This window comes from Rhinoderma darwinii, chromosome 2 (genome assembly GCF_050947455.1).
Source record: "Rhinoderma darwinii isolate aRhiDar2 chromosome 2, aRhiDar2.hap1, whole genome shotgun sequence".
Classification (NCBI taxonomy): Eukaryota; Metazoa; Chordata; class Amphibia; order Anura; family Rhinodermatidae; genus Rhinoderma; species Rhinoderma darwinii.
In genome coordinates this window covers 235,053,774-235,077,297 of record NC_134688.1, presented here as the reverse complement: position 1 = coordinate 235,077,297, position 23,524 = coordinate 235,053,774, and the positions used below count along the sequence as shown (strand labels likewise).

At 42.0% G+C, this 23,524-nt stretch overlaps 1 protein-coding gene across 5 annotated transcripts in view; it reads left to right on the top strand.

The window, feature by feature from the left end:
• Positions 1–23,524, top strand: part of TRIM37 (tripartite motif containing 37) — a 149,125-nt gene that overhangs the window by 72,035 nt on the left and 53,566 nt on the right. For all 5 annotated transcript variants that reach the window (XM_075852950.1, XM_075852949.1, XM_075852948.1 and 2 more), the window contains 5 exons: positions 1,088–1,169; positions 3,831–3,907; positions 7,297–7,476; positions 20,126–20,240; positions 22,846–23,043. In XM_075852950.1, coding sequence (XP_075709065.1) covers positions 1,088–1,169; positions 3,831–3,907; positions 7,297–7,476; positions 20,126–20,240; positions 22,846–23,043 — 652 coding nt within the window. The remainder of the gene's footprint in view (positions 1–1,087; positions 1,170–3,830; positions 3,908–7,296; positions 7,477–20,125; positions 20,241–22,845; positions 23,044–23,524) is intronic.

Genomic DNA, 23,524 nt, shown 5'->3' with positions numbered 1-23,524 from the left:
GAACGTAAAAACTCCCGTAATTACGGGCCCATAGACTTCTATTGGCCACGGGTACCTCCCCGTATGCTTACGGGAAGGTGCCCGTGCCGTTGAAAAATATAGAACATGTCCTATTTCAGGCCATATTTACGGCACGGGCAGGCCCATAGAAGTCTATGGGGCTCCCGTAATTACAGGTGACTACGTATGTGCATCCGTAATTACGGGAGTGTTGCTAGGCGACGTCAGGGGATAGTCACTGTCCAGGGTGCTGAAAGAGTTAAACGATCGGCAGTAACTCTTTCCGCACCAGGGACAGTGACTACCGATAACAATATAAATCAACGTGTAAAGAAAATAGAAGTTCATACATACCCAGAACTCCCTGCTTCTTCCTCCTGTCCGGCCTCCCGGGATGACGTTACAGCCCATGTGACCGCTGTAGCCAATCACAGGCTGCAGCGGTCACATGGACTGCCGCATCATCCAGGGAGGTCGGGCTGGATGTTGAAAGAGGGATGCGTCACCAAGACAACGTCCGGGTAAGTATGAATTTCTTTTACTTTTACTATGGAAAGGGCTGCCCCTTCTCTCTATCCTGCACTGATAGAGAGAAGGGGCTGCCGATTTAGTGCAGTGCAATTTTGCAGCGAAAACGTGCCCGTAAATACGGGTGGAATACTGGTGACACCGGACCCGTATTTACGGGCACGGGTCCGTAAATACTGGTGCAATACGGGTCGAATACGTGTGACCAAGGACCCGTATTAACTCCAGTATTTACGGGATGAAAAAAAATACGTTCGTGTGCTTGAGACCTAAGGCATCAGTGACTTGACACATCTGACATTTTAACCCTGCCTCACTTTAGTAATTGGTTTCCCTTAGTAACTAGCAAAGCCAATTCATTCCGAAAGCTTTTAGCGAAATCTGGCATCTGAACTTGCTTGTTTAAAAATTGCAAAGTATGTACATTCGGTTAATTGACCATTAGTATCTAAAGAATCTAAATAGAAGTGTGAAAAAATGTAATTGTAAAAAAAAAATACCCAAATATAAATTAATCTTTTGTAAACAAACGCTTCGTTTTTTTCTGTTTTCTCTCTAGCACTCTACGCCAGCGAGCTGACCCTGTATATAGTCCTCCTTTACAAGTGTCAGGTCTCTGCTGGAGACTGAAGGTTTACCCGGTGAGTTATCTCATCTTTAGTATAGCACCTGTAGATCACAACACTAAATTTTTAAAGAAACAATTACCCTATTTTCAGATTAGTCAAAAGTGCACAAGACATTAAAAAAATGTTTTATCAAAGGTTTTGTATAGCTATTTTTCTCAGGAGTATCGTGCGATCGTTTTGGAGTAGACTGATCTCGGTCTACAATCTGGTCAAGTAGACTATGTTGAAGTTGGTCAATGGGAATTTATTTGTATACTTTTAAAGAATTCTTAGAGGAGCTTTCACTGTGTACTCGAATAACTTTTTTCTAACCCATGTCCCTGTCTAAATATGAAAATAATGTCCCAGTAAACCACTAGAATGCTTATTAGACAGCTGGCATGCACATGGTGTGCCATATATTGGGCACCATTGCATGTATTCATAAATAACGTATAAAAAATAAAGAAATTGTGGTCTAAAAAAAATAAGTATAGACAGTAGGGTCAAGAAGTATTTGGACAGTGATACCATATTTATAATCTTTACACCACCACAATGGATGTGAAACAAAGCAAAGAAGATTTAATTAACATGTGGACTTTCAACTTTATTTCAAGGGGTTTCACAAAAATATTTCATTAAATGTTTAGGAATTGGGGTATGTTCCCACAGGCCATCTCCTAAATCATCAGGTAAATCAGTCACAGAAATCTGCAGCAACTAGTGCATTTTTGCTGCGCATATTGCTTATTAAACTGGTGCGCAAAAAGTTGCTTTTCCCCAGAGGTTTTATCTCAAGATGCAAACAACTGGTCACAGTCAAGAACAGAAATTTGGGATTGTACTTTGCTAGAAAACCTCTATAAACCCTGCCCAGTTCTGGAACAAGATTCTGTGGATAAATGAAACCAAGACAAACTTGTACCAGAATAATGGGGAGAAAACCGTTTGGAGAAGGAAAGTAACGGCTTATGAGTCGAAGCCTACCCCATCATCTGTCAAACATGGTGGAAGCCGTTTTATGTCCTGTATGGCTGCTAATAGAACTGGGTCACTGGTGTTTGATGATGTTGATAGACGTAGCAGGGTGAATTCTGAAGTGCATTGAGCTATGCTTTCTGCTCAGGTCCAGTCCTGAAAAACTGATAGGACAGCAATTCACAGTACAGATGGATAATGACCCAAAATATATCGCAAAATCAACCAAAGAGCTTTTTAGGGCAAAGAAATTGAATATTCTTTAATGTCTGAGTCAGTCACTTGGCCTGAGCCCGATTTGAGCATGTTTTCCACTTGCTTAAGACAAAACTGAAGGCAGAAAGACGCCCAAACAAGCAGCAACTGAAGACCGTTGCTGTAAAGGCCTGGCTAAGACGTCCGTGATGTCCATTTAAAAAAAATTATAATTAAATTGTCCATTTTAAGCCTGTGAAAATGGAGGGGAAAAAAAGGCTGTAATTCATAAACGGTAAATGAAATATTTTTGTTAACCTCCTTGAATTAAAGCTGAAAGACTACACATCAATCACATCTTTGTTGCCTTTGTTTTTTATCTGTTGTGCTTGTGTACAGCGGCTAAATGATGAAAATTGTGCAACTCTCCAAACACCTCTGGACCCCACTGTATATTTTACACCTACCTGCACACGCTCACACCCCTACACCTACCTATACCCATCTACACACACGCATCTACTGCAGCACACCTATATATTTATTCGTTCTATGGTTGCTTTCTATTTCAAGTTGGGGAATTGATTCATCCCCTGGTAACGAGCACATGGCCTGATATATAGGTATGTTGGAGTGTTATGTTCATCTGTGTCTGGACTGTGTATATGTGTATGTATGTATGTGTGTATTTATATATATATATATATATATATATCAGAAAAAGAAATGGCGACAGCACACTGCGAACACTAATGCCACTAAATATAAATAAATATGCATTACTGCTAAATCTACTTGCAAATAGGGAGGTTCTTAGCGCACATTTTGATCAAAAAGTGTTTGCCCACCTGCCACGACAAGGCGACCTCTGTAAGGTGGGGACCTACTCTGCACATACACCCCGAACTGGGACTAAGCCTACATATATATCTGGGGATGGTAGGAACCAGCATTAAACTAATTAAAATCACCCAGGGCAGAATGGGAGGAGTGCAAGAACAAATATGTATACATACACACCCCTACCTATACACACGCAACTATCACAGCACCAACACACACCCCTACCTATACACACGCAACTATCACAGCACCAACACACACGCAACTATCACAGCACACACACACACACACATACCTACCTATACACACGCAAATTAACAGCTAGAATGCCAAAGGTCTGCAATGCTGTAATTGCTGCAAATGGAGCATTCTTTGACGAAAGCAAAGTTTGAAGGAGAAAATTATTATTTCAAATAAAAATCATTATTTCTAACCTTGTCAATGTCTTGACTATATTTTCTAGTCATTTTGCAACTCATTTGATAAATAGAAGTGTGAGTTTTCATGGGAAACACAAAATTGTCTGGGTGACCCCAAACTTTTGAACGGTAGTGTGTGTGTGTATATGTATATATATGTATATATATATATATATATATATAGTAATATTTTATTGTATATTTCACAATTTTGTTGCATGATTGCATTTTAAAAACATGTATTCCTTTTTTTAAGGATGGTAATGGAGTGGTCAGGGGCTACTATTTATCTGTCTTTTTGGAACTTTCTGCTGGCCTTCCAGAAACATCAAAGTATGTATTCCTACTCACATTTTAAATATTATTGTTTTCCATATTGTATTCTCAATGGCAAAGATTGTCAAGGACTTTAAACATGTCACCTAAGGCTTGGTTCACATCTGTGTCGGGGTTCCGTCAGACCCTTCTGTCTGGGGAACCCACGAACAAACGGAAACCATTAGCAACAGAAGCGTTCCCATTGAAATCAATGGTAATGCAAACGGAAAGCTATGGTTTCCGTTCGCGAGTTCCCCTGATGGAAAGGTCTGACGGAACCCCGACGTACATGAGAACGAAGCCTAAGTAGATGCTGTGTGCGTGTGTACATATAATCCACATGTAATGTTAAAACGATGTATTCATTGTACATTCATAATTTTCTTACAATCAAAGGTTTAGTAAAGAATAAATGATGATTTGGCCCAATCTACTCTATACCCTTAAACATAAATCTGTCCTTGAATATTTTTTTCACTAATAGTCCCTTTTTTTCTTCTTTTGTATGGGGTAAGAACAGACACAAATTGAGCCTCTCCACACTCCAGCAGCCTAAAGAGAGGGGAAAAAAGGGGAGGAGGGGTGTTTCTTAATTTCTTTTTTTTTTTTTTTTTTTTTTAAATTGCATTTTACAGCATCATATAGAAAAGTTAATATTTGTCATTAAAATGTTACATTGAAAAAGTTATTTCCTCATCTCTACCCATCCCACTGTTCCCTCCTGGGGGGGGAAGGAATTTAGTATTTTTCTTTTTTCCTATTTTCAGGACTATAACACGGGAAAAAGATCTGTTCTGCTTCTGTGACTCTCCGACCTTTTGTAAAACACTTTCCATCTTTTCCCATTTCTGTGCAGATGTCCTATACATAGAAACTGCTTTTTCGTGTAAAGAATTTTTAATCCGAGCTTTCTCCCAGTCTTCCAACTTTGGGGATCTTTTTTAATTCACTTTTACAATATTTGTTTTCTAGCGCTAGACAACGCCATTAATATTGTCTTTTTCAGATCTTTATTGCAAATTCTCCCAACATCCGCTCCCAGCCCTCACACAGTAGGATTTGCATCTATGGTTATACCAAGAAATGACCTAGTTTTTCTAATATACCTGTCCAGAACCGATGCAGTTTTGGGCATCTCCACATATTAGATCTACTTTTACATCTCGTGCACTTAAATGAAGTTATGTATCCCATTCGCTTCATTTTGCTCGGAGTATTATTGGGTGTAAAAATAAAGTACCACTCCGATATTCGTTGGGAAATAAACCTTAACACCTTTTAAATATATTTTGTACGTTTAGACTTTCTTACTATGTGTCATGGCAGCTCCGGTTTATTTGATACGGACTGCTGTATTTGCCTCTAGCTAATACAAATCCAGCAGCTTGGTACAGCTGTGCCTTTACTTCCGTAAACTGCTCGCTGTTCATCAATTAGTTGTACATGTGCGGCATCTCTCATTCTGATGATTTTGCTGAGGAGATGCTGCTTTGGTATAACCCCTGTATCCCCCATCTTTACAATTCCAAGGGTGCTTTCTATGAGACTGAATTGGGAATTACTAATCATGCACATATTTTTTGTAATAAACATTATTTGCCTAAAAGACTAGCAAGCATTGCTTGCTTACATAATGCTTTGGAAGACCTAGTATTTCAAAGCGTTATTTCCCCCGGAAATAATGCTGCCATTACTGAAAAAATCTACTCTTTGGCCTTTCCTGTTCTGCTATTTACCGACATGTCTCTAATCTCCCCTTCATCTCTAAACTCTTGGAACGCTTAGTCTATTCTTGCCTAATCCACTATCTCTCTTCTTGACCCCTTACAATCTGCTTTACAGAAACTGCCCTTACACGTGTCTCAAATGATCTCCTGACGGCTAAATGTAACGGCAACTGCTCTCTATTGACTCATCTGGATCTGGACAGCGTTTGACAGTGTAGACCACCAACTCCTACTCAAAATACTCAATTCTCTCTCTTGGTTTTCTTGCTACCTCTCTGAACGCTCATTCAGTGTGTCATTTGCTGGTTCCACTTCTTCTCCTCTTCCCCTTGCTATTGGGGTTCCTCAGGGATCAGTCCTAGGACCGCTCCTCTTTTCTCTCTACACAGCCCCTATTGGACAAACCATCAGCAGATTTGGCTTCCAGTACCATCTCTACGCTGATGACAGCCAATTATATACATCTTCCGATGACATCACCTCTGCTCTAATACAAAACATCAGTGATTGTCTGTCTGCTGTCTCTAACATCATGTTCTCTCTCTATCTGAAACTGAGTCTATCACAAACTGAGCTCCTTGTTTTCCCACCATCTACTAACCTCCCTAAACCTGATCTCACCATTTCAGTGTGTGGTACTACAATAACTTCTAGGCAGCATGCCTGCTAACTTGAGGTTATGTTTGACTCCTATTCTTTCCTTTATTCCTTATAATCAATCACTTGCACGCTTTTGTCACCTTCACCTCAAAAACATCTGCAAAATCCATGCTTTTTTTTTTTTGTTACTGTGAAAACACATCTTTTTAGACAGGCCTATGACATTCCCCAATGTAGTAGTGTGGACTTTCCCTGGCCCCACTATTACACTAGTCATCAAAAACTGACCCCTTCATTCAGCAGCATCCCCCACACTCTTTGCACCCTAATCCACTTCATGTCGGTCATACACAGACGGTGACTGGCTCATTCAACTTTTATGTGTATGACACGGTTTTTAAAAGACGGCTGGCTCATTATACTGAGCAAGCATTTTTTACTCTTCCCCCCCCCCCCCCCATTTCCTCACAGATTGTAAGCTCTTGTGGGCAGGGCCTTTACCCTTTTTGTTTGATTTGTTAATTAGCTTGTTACCCTGATATTGTCTGTATATGCACCCTCAGATTTTTAAAGTGCTGCGGAATATGTTGGCACTATATAAAGATTATTATTATTATTAGTGATCGGTATCCTGCGATACCATCTAGCCATCTCCCTCTGCAAACTCCTTAGATGCCGTGCTTGCTATTGGCTGCGACATAAGGGGTTACCCAAGCTGATAGGTTAGGCCCACTCTGCTCACTCCACGCTGCTGTGTTCGTACTAGTTGCGTGGTGAAAGAGAGAACCCTAGAACCACTTCCCATGGTGCACTAGTGGAGCCGATTCACATCCTGACGGCACTTTCCATTAAGATGTGAAAAGGCAGCACTGTGACGGAAAGCGGTTAAACCAGACAACCCTATTTTTTAAGTCCTCTGACTTTTCTCTAAGTTGTACAACACCTATTGGTCTTCACAAGCTGTATGACTGCATAGATTTTCTTCTTTAGCAATAATTTATTGTTGTTCATTTTTCATTCTAGCCATCAGTTACCTTAGAATAGATGACTAAATACAAAGACCTTTCTCTCCGGCAGGTATGAGTATCGTGTGGAAATGGTACATCAGTCCACCAATGATCCTGCTAAAAACATCATTCGAGAATTTGCATCAGATTTTGAAGTAGGCGAGTGCTGGGGGTATAACCGCTTCTTTCGCTTGGACTTGCTTGCTAATGAAGGCTATCTAAACCGTACAAATGATACTGTCATTTTAAGGTATGTGTGTAGCTTGCATTTACACCTGGGCTATTCGTTTCGATCACGTATTTGTCTTTTTCATGAAATCATAGAACATTGATCACACTTATTTATTTTTGAGAATTAGGAATACACCCATTACTTGTGCTATATGCATTCTCCTACAATGTAAATGCTCTAGTTTGAATAGGTAATGTAATGTCAGAGGATAAATAGACATAGGGATGCTAAAATGTCCAGTGTATTGTATGATTAGGTTTTGATATAACTGTACAGCTAGCCATTCCAAATTTATTTTTCTGGTTTTTACCTTGATACTTGAGATATTTATTTTTAAAATCCCTGTAGCATATTTTGGAAAGGAAATGCTGTGACATCCCGGAGTACAACATTTTCATTTTACACAGCAGCAAACTCTTTATATATTTTGTAGGAACTTATTCAGGTGAGCAAAATGCTGTATTAGGACCTTTTCTTCACATTATTAGTTGGATGACTCTTTCAGCCTCACCCATTGCTAAAGCCAGCTTTACACACTTGACTCCCCCATAAATGGGTGATTATGCATGATTATTTTAATAGAGAGAGGGAGATAAGTTCGGAGGACACATACATATAAGACAATGTGCTGGTTTAGCTGGGATTTATCTAATGTGTATGACCAGCATACAGCCTTGTAGTTTCCATAGAAAAATGTAAACCATAGAATAGGTCCTATTGAAGGGCTCCGTGCTTTTCAACACGTAAGATCACATAAGATCCCACCTTTTCAATGAAGTCTATCACATTTATGATCTAATAGAAAAAGTACCTGGCGCTGCCCGGGTATAACGTATAGGTCTGCCTGTTTGTGTTGATTGGATTTGTTCCAATGGTGCCCAGTAGGCCAATCCACTCCCTCATATTTTCTTGGTTTACGAGGAAATCTCTAGTAGCCCTATATACCCCGGCAGTTTCAATTTTAACTTTCTAAACACTAACCGCTAAACTGGTAGAAAATGGAGTCATAAGACTGGGGCAAAGCCTGTTGATTAACAACATTGGCAGTTTTTTACCAGTTGGCCATAGACTATGGTTGTATCATAATTGAAAACCGCATCATGCATGAAAGCCCACTCATTAGCACGCTAAACATGATTTGCTCAGCTTGCTGACTGGCCTGGGTTTGGGCAGGAGTCTCTGCGCTTCTGAGAGCCACCTGTCTGATCTGTTGCTGAGAGAGCCCGAGTTTGCTGAGGAGTTTCAGCAGCTCGAGCAGCAGTATGATGCATTTGATCAGCTTGCAGTTGGGCAAGAGGAGTCTCTGCAGCTAGTAATGCAGCTTTCCTCCTGGCCATCAGTAATCTGATTGGTTGCTATGGGTAACCATTCCCCTGTAACTTCCCATCTAGGATTTCATTGTAAAGTGCACTACCTGCTACTGCCAGATAAAAACATCTTTACTATAAAAGCGAATGTCTGTATTCGCTTTTATAGTATTGGATCGTGATCATGGCTGATAACGGAGAACAGCAAGGTTGAGACATTTACGAAAACCTTCCTGAACACCTGATGTACCTATGTGCCAAATTTGGGGTCAAATAGTTCGGGTGTTTGGATGCCTATAGAGGACGAGAAACCGACATTCGCTATAATGGCTGATAACCGAGAACAACGGCAATGTTGTGACATTTACGAAAACCTTCCCGGACACCTGATGTACCCATGTGCCAAATTTGGGGTGAAATGGTTCAGGTGTTTGGATGCCTATAGAGGACAAACAGACATTCACTTTTATAATATAGAATAGCAGAGTTACTCAGCTTCACACTGGTCTATTTGTTTGTGTGTGTGGTTAACCCCTTCCTGACTTCCACCGTATATATAAGGCGCTGTCTGGTAGGGGTTCCAGCAAAGCGCAGTACCATTAGGTCGCGGTGATAGTGCGGGCTCAAGAGCTGCGCCCGCACCATCAATGCCGGGTGCCAGCCTTATGTTACAGCTGACACCCTGATGTAACGGCCAGGACTGGAGCTAGCCTCCGATCCAGCCGATTAACCCCTCAGATGCTGTGTTCAATAGAGATCGCAGCATCTGAGGGGTTTTTAGCCACCGGCACCCCAGCAACATGATCGCTGGGTTGCCGCTGGCTGCAATGGCAACTGGAGGCCTAATACTGGCCTCCCGGTATGCCAGCAACGGAAGCTTCCTATTCCCTGCTTGGCGGCGGGGCCTAAAAGGCTGCCGGTACCAATGCTAAGATGGCACCGGCTCAGCTTCCTGCTCAGAAGCGGTGTCTTCAGCAGTGGGTATCCGCTGTATGCTACAGCGGACACCCCGCTGTAACTGCAGGAACCGGAGCTAGCTCCGATCTCTGCCATTAGCCCCTTAGTGGTTTGTAGCAAATCGGGAGCCCTGCCATGCGATGGCAGGGCTGCCGACTGCTACTATGGCAACAGGAGGCCTAACAATGGCCTCCTGGTCTGCCATTACGGAAGCCGGTTAGGCCCTGCCTGGAGGCAGAGCCTGATCGGCTTGCTGTCAGTGAACAACTGACCGTTCTAATACATTGCACTACATATGTAATGTATTAGAACAGCAATCAAACAGTTGGACCTTCAAGTCCCCTAGTGGGAATAAAAAAAAGTGTAAAAATAAAAGTTGTAAATAATAAAATAAACGTTTCAAGTAATAAAATAAAACACAATCGCCCTTTTTCCCTTATCAATCATTTATTATTGGAAAATCCAAATGAACCATACATATTTGGTATCGCCAAGTCCATAACGACCTGAACTATAAAAACATTGTTATTTATCCCGCGCAGTGAACGCCGTAAAAAACATTGCCAGAATTGCTGTTTTTGGTCACAGGGTCCTCCAAAAATTTTAATAAAGTATTTAAAAAGTCACATGTATCCAAAAATTATACCTATAAAAACTATAGCTCGTCCGCAAAAAAGCTAGCCCCCTCCTACAGCTCCGTCGACAAAAAAATCAAACCTTCTGCTTCTCACAACATGGCGACAGAAAAAATCCATAATTTTTACAAAAGTAATTTTATTGTGAAAAAGTTGTAAAACACAAAAAAGTGCTATAGATTCGGTACCGCCGGAATCGTACCGACCCGCAGAATAAAGTTAACATGTCGTTTATGACACGTGGTGAACGCTATATAAAAATAACTATGCCAAAATTGCGGCGTTTTTTTGTCCCCTTTCCCCCTAAAACAAAAAAAGGATAAAACCCCAAAATGGTACCAATAATAACTACAGCTCGTACCGGATAAAAACAGCCGCCATGCACTACGTCTATGAAAAAATAAAATAGATTAAGGCTCCAAAAAGTCAGGAAAGAAAGAATATGCAGTTGTGCAGGCCCATGCTGAACATTTCTTCTGTTTTATGAAGCGATTTATCAAGGCACTAAAATTAGGGAACCAGGAAGGGGAGGACCCAAACATATCTGCTGGAAGCGAGGGTGCCCGTATTATACCAGGACAACACTCTCCCAGCTAAATTTCCCGAACTGCAAAGGTGCAGAGTGTGGACCAAAAGGGGGATAAGGAAGGACATTTATCAGTGCGACACTGACCTGTGCAGAAAGGATTTCTTCACAGCGTAACACATTTATGGATTATTTTACCCCATTATTATACCACCAGACTATGCCCCCTAATGTACTCTGCCCAGATTACATATGCCCCCACATTATAAACAAAAATACCAGTAAAACTCCTAACAAAATCTACTCTACTAATCTCTACTACCATTCAAAATCCACGCTCCAAAAGCCAAATGGCGTTCCCTCCCTTCTGAACCCTACAGTGTGCCCAAACAGCAGTTTACCTCCACATATACGGCATCGCCAAACCAGGGAGAACCCTTTTAAAAAATTTTGGGGTGTGTCTCCAGTGACGCAAGCTGGGCACGGCATATTTGCCACTGAATTGGCATATCTCGGGAAAAATTGCTATTTTTCTTTTTCACCCTCCACAATGCAATCATTTATGGAAAAGACCTGTGGGGTGAAATTGTTCACTACACCCCTTAATAAATGCCATAATGGCATAAATGCCAAAATAGGGTCACTTCTCAGGGGTTTCTTTTTATTTTTTCACATCCAAGCTCTGCAATTGTGAACCAATACTTTGTAAGTCGCTAAATTAGGCCTCAATCTCGCATGGTACTCTTTCTTTTTTTTTAAATCAAACAAGTTTTTATTAATAATACAACATTTGTTATACAGCCTGTACATTTTTTACAGTACTTTACAGAAAACAAATGAGAATAACATAACCTCACCTAAATATTGCAAAATTTCTTCAAGTGCTTTATGGCATGTATACAACATCTTTGTTTACACCGTAACCTATTTCTCCCCCCAACTAAACTACCCCCCTCCCTTGCAGTACCCCCTCTCTTTCCTGATTTTTCCATCACTCCTCCTCCGTGTCTCCTCCATAGTAAACCAATATTCCATCAGACCTTAGACATGCATGTGTGTCCGCCCCCCTCCCAATCTCATCTAGTGATCCGCATTGCCATATACGTGCACCCATTTACCCCATTGTTTCTCGTATTTCTGAATTGTCCCTCTTTTCAGATATATCCGATGTTCCAGTGATACCGTGTGGTTAACATATCCAACCAGTTCAGCTACCTCCGGGGGATCCGCCTGCAGCCAATATTTTGCGATTAGTTTCCTAGCATGATATAAAATCTTTTTAATAGACAGTAGTTCCACTCCATCCCCTCCTTCCTCCCCAATGCAACCCAGTAAGAATATTTTAGGTTCTATTGGGAAATCTCTCCCATATACGTTAGACACCATACTTTTAACTTCCTTCCAATATCCTTCTAGCAGCGGGCAGCTCCAAAACATATGCTTTATGTCCGCCCCATCAAACATGCACCTGGGACATTCCTTAGTTGATCTAATGCGCATTTGCCATAGCACCTTAGGCGTCCTATACACCCTGTGTAATAGAAAAAGTTGTGACCTCCTGTGCGTTACACTAATAGAGTTTTTTAGATGATCCCAGTACCTCTTCCCAGTCTTCATCCCCTATAGGCCCTACATCCTCTTCCCATTTACATCTGATCTCCACCAATGGGTCTCCCAGAAAACTAGAGAGTAGCGTATTATATAGCACCGAGATAATCCCTTTAGTGCCTTTTGCCCCTAGTACCTGCTCCATCCCTCCCATGGTGGAACAGCTCAAATCCACCAGTCTCGCATGGTACTCTTTCAATCCTGAGCCCTGTCGATCGTCCAGGCAAAAGATTAGGGCCACATGTAGGGTGTTTCTAATACCGTGAAACACCGCATAATAATTAGAGAGCAGTTGTTTCATGGTGGCACAAGCTGGGCACCACATATTGGCATATCTATGGAAAAATTGCCATTTTCATTCTGCAACATCGAGTGTGCACTAATTTCTGGAAAGCACCGGCGGGGTTAACATGTTCACTACACCCGTAGGTGACTACCTTGAGGGGTGCAGTTTCCAAAATTAGGTCACTTCTGGGGTGTTTCAACTGTTCTAGTCCCACAGGGGCTTTGCAAATGTGACATAGCGCCCAGAAGCCAATCCAGCAAAATCTGCACTCCAAAAGTCAAATGGCGCTCCTTCCTTTCTGAGCCCTACTGTGTGCCCAAACAACAGTTTATGACCACATATGGGATATTGCCGTGCTCTGGAGAAATTGCTTTAGAAAAGTTGGGGTGCTTTTTCCCCTTTATTTGTTGAGAAAATGAAACATTTTGAGCTAAATCTACGTCTTATTGGAAAAAAAAAATAGATTTTTACTTTCACTGCCCAATTCTAATAAAAACTATGACACACCTGTGGGGTCAAAATGCTCACTGCACCCCTAGATTAGATCCTCAAGGGGTGTAGTTTCCTAAATGGAGTCACTTTTGGGCAGTTTCCACTGTACTGGTACTTCAGGGGCTTTTCAAATGAGACATGGTGCAGAGAAACCAATCCAGCAAAATCTGCTCTCCAAAAGCCAAATGGCGTTCCTTCCCTTTTAAGCCTTGCCGTTTTCCCAAACTGCAGTTTCTGAACACATATAGGGTATTTCCATACTCTGGAGACGTTGCTTTACAAATGTTGGAGGGGATTTTTCTTCTTTATTCCTTATGGAATTTTTTTTTTTTTTAGCTAAAACTACATCTGTAACGACAAATGTAAAAAAAATTATTTTCACGTCTAAATTCTAATAAAATCTATGAAAGATCTGTGTGTTCAAAATGCTCACTACACCCCCAGACAAATTCCTTGTGGGGTGTAGTTTCCAAAATGGGTCTTTTTGGGGTGTTTCCTTTGTTTTGGCATCACCAGTCTTCTTCAAACCTGACTTGGTGCCTAAAATATAATCTATAAAAAGAAGGCCCCAAAATCCACTGGGTGCTCCTTTGCTTCTGAGGCCTGTACTTCAGTCCATTAGCACACTAGGACCACATGTCGGATATTTCTAAAAACTCCAGAATCTGGGTAATATTGAGTTGCGTTTTTCATGTAAAACCTTTTTTTTTTTTTTTTTTTTTTTTTTTACAGAAAAAAACAAATTAAATATGAATTTCTGCAAAATAATAATCTGTAAACTTCACCTTTTACGTTGCTTTAATTCTTGTGAAACGCCTAGAGGGTTAACAAACTTTCTAAATGCTGTTTTGAATACTTTGAGGGGTGCAGTTTTTAAAATGGGGTGATTTATGGGGATTTCTAATATATAAGGCCCTCAAAACCACTTCAGAACTGAACTGGTCCATGAAAAAATAGCCTTTTGAATTTTTTTTGAAAATGTGAGAAATTGCTGTTAAAGTTCTAAGCCTTCTAACGTCCTAGAATAATAAAAGGATGTTCAAAAAACATTTGTGTCTCTCACAAATAAATATTGAATTTATCGACTACATTTTTTCACTAACAAAGTCCAATATGTCATGAGAAAACAGTCTCAGAATCGCTTCGATAGGTAAAAGCCTTCCAAAGTTATTACCATAAAGTTACACATGTCAAATTGGAAAATAAAGCTCTATCAGGAAGGTGAAAAGTGGCCACAGCGGGAAGGGGTTAAAAACTACATTTCCTACTGATCTGAAGCCAACATATCCAATAAAGTCCAAGTGCAGGGTTCCTTGGAGGCAGGATTGGTATGAAAGGGCTTCAATTTATGAGAATGCTCAAATCCAGTATAGCTACAGTTCGTTTACAGCAAGTAAGGCTGCATTCACACGACAGTGAAAGACGGCCGTGTTTTTGTAACTACAGTCATACGGCCGTTTTCAGAACAATAGAGTTCTATGGGTGTATCTACACAGCCGGTTTTTTAACGGCCCTTGAAAGCTAGCCGACAATTAATAGGACATGTCCTATTTTTGGCCGTTTTGACGGCTCCCATAGAAATCAATGGATCCGTTTTTACCGGCTGTTATTTATGAATCAATCCTTGTAACGGCCGGTAAAAACTGATCCTGGCTGAGGACTCCCCGCACACAGCGCTACTTTGAGCACTGAGCCCGGGGAAGTTCTTAACATTACTATCCATATATCATCAATGATGTCGGGCTTTCAACTGTGGAGTCTCCGGCCAGAGAATCGTGAAATCCCTGGCCTGGGACTCCAGTCTCCCTCTGACCACCCCTGTAGACAGCACTCCCCACCGCTCTCCTGATAGCGCCGCTGTAATTCCTTGAAGGAGCGGAATCCACGGCGTAGACAGTGACGTCAGTGGCTACCTCTGGAATCTCCTGCGAGAGCCGAATCCCCGGCCGACGTTCTGGTCAAGGGATTCAGCTACTGGAGAAGCCCCAGGCGTCACTGTCCATATATGGACAGGGACATCAGGGGCTCCCTCTAGGAGTGAAATCCCCAACCAGAGGGATTCTGCTCCTACTGGGAGCTACGGTGCCGCGATCTACATGTGGGGTGCTGTCTACATGGGGGATCATTTACGGGGAGGGGGTGCTTTCTACAATGGGGGTAGTGCTATCTACAAGCGGGGTTGGTGCTATGTACAGGGGGGTGCTATCTACAAGCGGGGTTGGTGCTTTCTACAGGGGTGTGGCACGATCTACATGGGCACTGTGGCACTATATGGGGGTGTGACTACAGGGGACACTGTTGTGCTACCTACATGGATACTGTGGAACTATGAGGGCACTGGCACTCTATGTGGGCACTATGTCACTATATGTGGGTACTGTGGCACTATCTGCAGTGGACACTGGCACTATGTGGGCACTATCTACAGGGTCGTTGCAGCACTATCTACATGGGAACTGTGGTGTTTTCAGGGGGTTTGGACAAAAAAAACAACAAATTAAATCCATCAGCCATGAAAAACTAATGGTAAACGGCCATTAAAAACGGACAGACGGACTGGAAATGGATGAAAATTTGGAGACACACTGATGCAAAATGGCCATGAAAAGCTTACAGCCTAAGGCTATATTCACATGACGGTGAAAAAAAAATGTCATTTGACGTATCCATACGCCAAAGTCGGGTAGGGGAAGTATGGAGCGGGCTCACAGAGTGAACCCGCTCCATACGATGCGGGTGTCAGCTGTATGTTACAGCCGACACTTCAGAGTAACGAGCGGGATTGCGCTCGAGCGCGATCCCGCTTGTTTAATTAGTTAAATGGCGCGATCAACAGCGACCGCGGCATTTAAATCATTAGAAAGCGGGGGGCGACCCCCTCTAACAGCTCATCGCGCCCATCCGGCGATGGTTGCTATGGCTGCCTCGGGGCCCCCAGGTCCGCAATCTTTGTGCTCCTATTAAGCCCTGCCTCTGGCACGGCTTAATAGAAGCCTGTCAAAATCACGATATACTGCAATATATTAGTATTGCAGTATATAGTGCAAGCGATCTAACGATGGCTGGTTGAAGTCCCCTAGGGGGACTAATAAAAAGAAAAAAGTAAAAATGTGTAAAATAAATTATTATTTTTTTTTATGAAAATGAAAACTTAAAAAAAAATGTTTTCCCCCTATAGCATAGAAAAAATAATTGGTATTGCCGCATCCGTAAAAGTCTGAACTATTAAAATATATCATTATTTAACCTGCACAGTGTACACCGTAAAAAAAAAAACATGTAGACGCCAGAATCGCTATTTTTTTGGTCACTTTTTATTTAATTTTTTGTGGGAGATGAGGTGATCAAAGCGTCGCATGTACCCTAAAATGCTATCATTAAAAACTACAGCTTATCCCGCAAAAAATAAGCTCTCATACCACTTAATCGACGGAAAAATAAAAACGTTACGGCTCTCAGAATTTAGCTACACAAAATACATTTTATTTTTTACACTTAGATTTTTACTTGTAAAAGTAGTAAAATCTAGAAAAAACTATATATATTTGGTATCGCCGTAATCTTATTGACCCACAGAATAAAGTTAACATGTTTAAATTGCACAGTGAATTCCGTAAAAATGAAGCGCAAAAAACAATGGAGGAATCGCTGTTTTTTTTTTTTCATATTCTACCCCACAAATAATAAGTTCTGCCGTTTACTAATACATTATATGGCACAATAAATGGTGCTACAAAAAATTACAACTCGTCCCGCAAAAATCAAGCCCTCATAGGACTATATAGATGGAAAAATAAAAAAGTTACGGCTTTTGGAAAGTGGGGAGGAGAAAATGGAAATTTGAAAAATGGCTACGGCGGGAAGAGGTTAAAAGCTGATCAACTATCAGTTTTTCATGGCCATTTTGCATCGGTGTGTCTCTAAATTTTCATCCATTTCCTGTCCATTTTTAATGGTCGTTTGACATCCGTTTTGCATCAGTTTTTCATGGCCGTTAAAAAAACTGATGAATTTCATTGGTCAGGCTTTTTTTGTCCCAACCCCCTGAAAACACCCAAAGGAAGGTCACATGTTCACCTAGACACTATTTACAGCCTCCCTGTATATGATGCCGCACGCCTCCCTGTGGATGATGCCTCACGCCTCCCTGTGCATGATGCCTCACGCCTCCCTGTGGATGGTGCCACACTGCCTCCCTGTGGATGGTGCCACACTGCCTCCCTGTGGATGGTGCCACACTGCCTCCCTGTGGATGGTGCCACACTGCCTCCCTGTGGATGGTGCCACACTGCCTCCCTGTGGATGGTGCCACACTGCCTCCCTGTGGATGGTGCCACAATGCCTCCCTGTGGATGGTGCCACACTGCCTCCCTGATTATGGTGCCACACTGCCTCCCTGATTATGGTGCCACACTGCCTCCCTGGGGATGGTGCCACACACACACACGCCCCCCCCCCCCCCCACTCCCTGTAGGAATTTTCTGGGACTGTCTCTAAATTCTGGACAGTCCCGGAAAATTCACTACAGTTGACCACTATGTACAAATCCCCCTGTACTAGCACCACACTACCCTTGTAGTGAGCGCAACAATACACTACATTTAACTTTCGGCTGCCCCACATACTCAGTCATGCAGCGCCGTCTCTCGTCTTCAGGTGTGGTTTCTCGTCTGCACGGGATCTGCGAAGGCTGTGCGATGATGTCATCGCGTCGCCTTCGCAGAACCCGTGAAGACGAGAGACTACACCTGAAGAAGACGGCGCTGCATCGGTGAGTATGCCGCCTATAACCAGCAAGGGAACTAGTAGTTCCCTTGCCAATCTCCATGTCACAGATCCGTTTTTAACGGTTCTTACGTGTATTGACATCCATTAAAAACTGATCCATTGTCTTCTATGGGGGCCTTCTGGCCGTGAAAACGGCCAAAAATAGGACATGTCCTATTTTTTGCTGGCAAATATTCACGGGCCGTTAAACGGCCGTGTGAATATACTCCTAGAACATCATTGTTCTGAAAACGGTCGTGTGAATGTAGCCTAAAGAAAAATGGCTGGGTTGTTATGGAAACCTGGTGTAAAACTGTGTATGTGAGTGAGGCTAAGAATAAAGGACCTGCGAGCTTCTATTGGCTAATACAGGTCATCTGATGTGATATTGAAAAAGGTCCTTGATGTGGAAGCCAGTGGTGCCGTATTTGCTTTTGTGAATATGTCGCGAACGGTAGGCCCTAGAGAGCTGAAACCCGGTCTAAAACCTTCGGAAGTGCGTGATTTACTTATGTGCCAAATTTGGTGCCGATTGGTCCAGTCGTTTGGCCATGCATAAAGAACAGACTTTAGACAATAGAAATTCATATATATATATTAGAGCTGTCCCAATCAACCTGAAGTGTTGTCATTGGGAAATGTAGACATCTAAGGAGATATTGAAGAGCAACAATAGCATCTAGGAGATTAGCACAAAAAAATCTGTTCCTGTAGCACTGTCTTCACAATAACTATTCATTTTGGGCTTTATGAACTTGGTTGTCATTGCTGTGCAGCTGCACAAAGGCATGAGATCACCATGCACAATACTAGTCATCCGCTTTAATTAAGTAAAGTAGTCCTCTAACTAAAATTACATACTCCAGACTGATAAATCATTCATCACCATGTAGAAGTCTGATGGCCGAATCTGAGTGCCAGTTGTATAGTTCTTGGAAAATGAACAGTAGTGTTGGGGCTATTTGTTGTCTTTTGACCACTGACTTTGACCACTTTATTCCACTGATGAAATTTTGAATGGTCAAGTAAGTTTTTATTTATGTAAATTAAAGGGAACCTGTCAGCAGTTTTGAGGTTTCAAAACTGCTGACAGGGTGATCTAGAGTAGGGGAAGGGATGTAGAGGGACCTTTTATTCTAAGTCATGCACACTGCAAGCCCCACCCCTCTTCTCTGAGTCTTGAGATTGGCTGCTAGAGAAGTCACTCAGAGCAGAGAGTGTCACTTGCGATGGGGGGAGTTAAACGTTGTTTTCTCAGTGATGCAACTTGCTTGATTGAGAAAAAAAGGTAAGTTTAAAATGCCCCCCCCCCCCCCACTCCTCTAAATCACCCTGTCAGCCGTTTTGAGGCCTCAAAGCAGCTGACAGGTTCCCTTTTAACTACAATAATAAAAAAATGAATGTTACATCACGCATTAGTAAGAATATATAAAATGTCATAACATTAGCATGAGTGAATTGCCATGAAGTAGATATTATAGTTTTGCACAATGTATCTTCAATCAACATCAAGTGCACATCGTGACAAACCAAAGGTAAATTAATGATAATATATCCATCAAATAATGAAAATTAAATGAAACTTTGACAAAAGACAGACACGTAGGGGAAGGGGGATGTAAACACTGATGGAATTTTTTTACTGCCAATGCTTACAGAGAGCGTACACATACACAATATAGAGAGTGACAGTACCGCTACAAAGCAAGATAAAGAAAGTGGTTTGATCAGGAAAAACGTCTCCGCTTTTTGCAGAGGTTTGACCTCCATCCTGTTTCCGCTGCATTTTTCTTCCACTACAAATGGATGTGTAACCATAATCCATAGCTGCAGAGCACTGAGTGATGTCAGAGAAGGGGGCGTCGTTTTGACAACTTAGACTGTACACCCCAAAAACAAGCAGCCATTTTGTTATTTTCTGTGGTATTAGGACGTATATTGTATAGAGCATCGGGGAAACTTACATGTGAGGGACCAGAGTTAAAGAATTAATGTGCCTGGTATGTTAAAGACCTAGTAGGTCCATTTGACTAATAATGAAAAGAAAAAAAAAAGACTAATAGATTTACTGTATTCACTGCTTATCAAGATTCCAGGTTCGCTCTCCTACGTTTTTCCAGAAGAGTCGGGACCAGCACTGGTACATCTCCCAGCTGGAGGCAGCACAAACTAGTTATGTCCAACAAATAAACAACCTGAAAGAAGTAAGCAACTATGGCTTTTTGCCCTGTTTTTTTTTTTTTTGCATAGCCTTTTGTTCAAGGGGGTTTCATGAATTTTGTTATACATATGCAGTGTACATACCCTAGATCGGGGTTCTCAAACTCAGCCGGGTAAATTGGCCACACATAAAAAGCATGAGAAGTTGATGGGCCGCATTGCTTTCATATTTGATGCAATACAAAATTCTTGTTAATCAATTAGTTATTTGAACTACCATAACAATACTATATTACTACATAACTGTAATACCGTTTAAACTTACCAGAAATTTGCGAGTTTACTCCACGTGCCTATTTTAACAATCCAGTTTGTCGCTAAATGCAGTCTGACTGCTCAGTTGGCAGCATTTGGCAGACACAAGAATGTCAAGATTGGACAGCCCCTTCTTAGATAATCGACTGTGCCCCCTGTAGAGGCTGCCACAGTGCCCCCAGTAGAGGCTGCCGCAGTGCCCCCAGTAGAGGCTGCCGCAGTGCCCCCTGTAGAGAGGCTGCCGCAGTGCCCCCTGTAGAGAGAGGCTGCCGCAGTGCCCCCTGTAGAGAGAGGCTGCCGCAGTGCCCCCTGTAGAGAGAGGCTGCCGCAGTGCCCCCTGTAGAGAGAGGCTGCCGCAGTGCCCCCTGTAGAGAGGCTGCCGCAGTGTCCCCTGTAGAGAGAGGCTGCCGCAGTGCCCCCTGTAGAGAGGCTGCCGCAGTGCCCCCTGTAGATGCGCTGAATTCGGGACCGTTGGGAGGTATGGCTGCTCGGGGAGGGGGGGGGGGAAGGAATGTAGTGCGATCTACAGGGGGGGGGGGTGTGGGGTGATATCTACAGGGGGTGTTGCACTATCTACAGGGGGTTGTGTGGCCATGGCTCATCTACCATCAACTGACTGCGCTCCTTTATGAAGTCATGAAGGAGTGCTGGTGCATTCCTCCTCTGGCCTGCCCTCTTCTCTCCCAAGGGAGCTACGGTGCCCTGGGGGCCACCTATGACATCCTCCAGGGCAGCGTGTTTGAGACCCCTGTTCTATATAGACAGTCTGTTCATTGTAACATGAACATATAATCTCACTACACAGTGTGCATACATAAAACCACCATAGAGTACACACTATGGCAACCTTCCATGGGTAACAGACATAGCGTAAACACTCCAAGACTGTATGTACCGTAAGGCCCTATGCACACAACCTTGTCCGTGATTTCAGACAGTCATTCGTTATAGAGTATGGGAGCACGGTCCATAAAATAAAAAAATAGGACATGTCCTACTTTTTTCACGGAAACTTTCTATGATACAGACACCTTCCCGTAAATATACGGGAAGGTGTCCATCAGCCATAGAAATTAATGGGTTCCTAATTACGGATAAAATCTCGTGTGCCTGGGGCCTTACACAGTACAATTGTACATACTGCCAAATTGGCAGGTAAAATAACACGGTGTATAAAGATAGTAAACCTAATCAGTCTGAGATGTGGCTAAGATAGGCAACGAGCAGAGTATATAAATCCATCAACCGACCTGTCTTGGAGGATCAAGGATAAATAAAATTAGAGTCTGTGTGGATGAAGCCATCATCAGGAGGTCAGACGCATATTTCTGAACAAAGAGCTAAACGTGTCTTTTAAAATGGGCTCTTAAGCAACTAGAGTGGTGCTGTATGGCGCCTCTAGAATACCTCTATAATACGACATTTGTAAGTGCTTGCCACAATTTTTTATTTTTTATTTTAATTCCTGAAAATCCCTAAGGAAAAACAAGAACTGTGTCTTAGGCACATGGCAGTGCAATATGGGCCCATAAAATTCAATAATAGGGACGTTGGCATGACCGCTTTTAATAAATACTTAGATTTCTGTACTATAGCTTCTTGCGTCTGTTGTACGTAGTCTGAACTTTCCCGGAAACATGTATTTCACATTCGCCGGTTTTGTGCAAGATAAGGGACTAGCCACTGTTAGGCGATTATGATTGCACTTCGATTGACTCAAATGGATTTGTCTGTCACATTGCTACTTCGACACTAATAGGCTGGGTTCACACAACCTATTTTCAGACGTAAACGAAGCGTATTATGCCTCGTTTTACGTCTGAAAATAGGGCTACAATACGTCGGCAAACATCTGCCCATTCATTTGAATGGGTTTGCCGACATACTGTGCCGACGACCTGTCATTTACGCGTCGTCGTTTGACAGCTGTCAAACGACGACGCGTAAATGGACTGCCTCAGCAAAGAAGTGCAGGACACTTCTTTGCAACGTAATTTGAGCCGTTCTTCATTGAAGTCAATGAAGAGCAGCTCAAGATTACGGATGTCAAAGACGTCTCGCATAAAACGAGGAGGAGCTTTTACGTCTGAAACGAGGCAGCTGTTTTCTCCTGAAAAGAGTCTGTCTTTTCAGACGTAAAAGACAGTTCTTGTGTGCACATACCCTTACATTGCAGTCTAAAGGTTTACCGTTATGCCCTACCCTTACTGCTGCAATATCACCACATATAAAGAACATGAAACACTACAAATCAACATTTCCTACATGCATAATAATGTGTTTTTTTTGTTTTGTTTTGTTATTATTTGATTTTGTTTTTGTATTCTGTTGTAGAGACTTGCTATTGAACTGTCAAGAAACCAGAAATCTAGAGGTATGTCTCCACCCGACACTCACCTCAGCCCCCAGAATGATGAAAGTTCAGAAACTAGGTGTAAAAAGACAGACGCAAATCTAGAAAACATTCCTTCCTTACCTACCCCAAGAGAGGCTGAGGAGGATGAGGAGAAAATCCTTCATGATGTCTTTAATGTAAGCGTCTCCACTTTCATTTTTAATTCGACCTGGTCTGTTTGGGCCTTGATGACCAAACCATTTTATTCTTTATTCCTTCTTTTTTTTATTCTTTTTTTTCTTTTATTATTATTATTTTTTTCCTTCCTGCATTGTTGCTGTATGAGGGCTTGTTTTTTAGGGTACATTATAATTTTATTTCTTAGCTTTCATTTTTTTCATTTTTTTTTTTCCCAGAAGGGAATCCAAAATAGCCCAGCAATTCGTTTTTCGCATGTTTTTTATTGCCGTTTTCCCGTGTGGTAAAATAACATGTTAACTTTATTCTACAGGTAGTTACGAATTCAGCGATACCAAATATGCATAACGCTTTTTACGTTTTAGTACTTTTGCACATTAGTCATATTTTATGAAAATCGCACATAGCCTGTTTTTTCCATCGATGTAGCCGTATGAGGGCTTGATTTTTGCAGGATGAGATTTCGGTTTTTATTGGTAC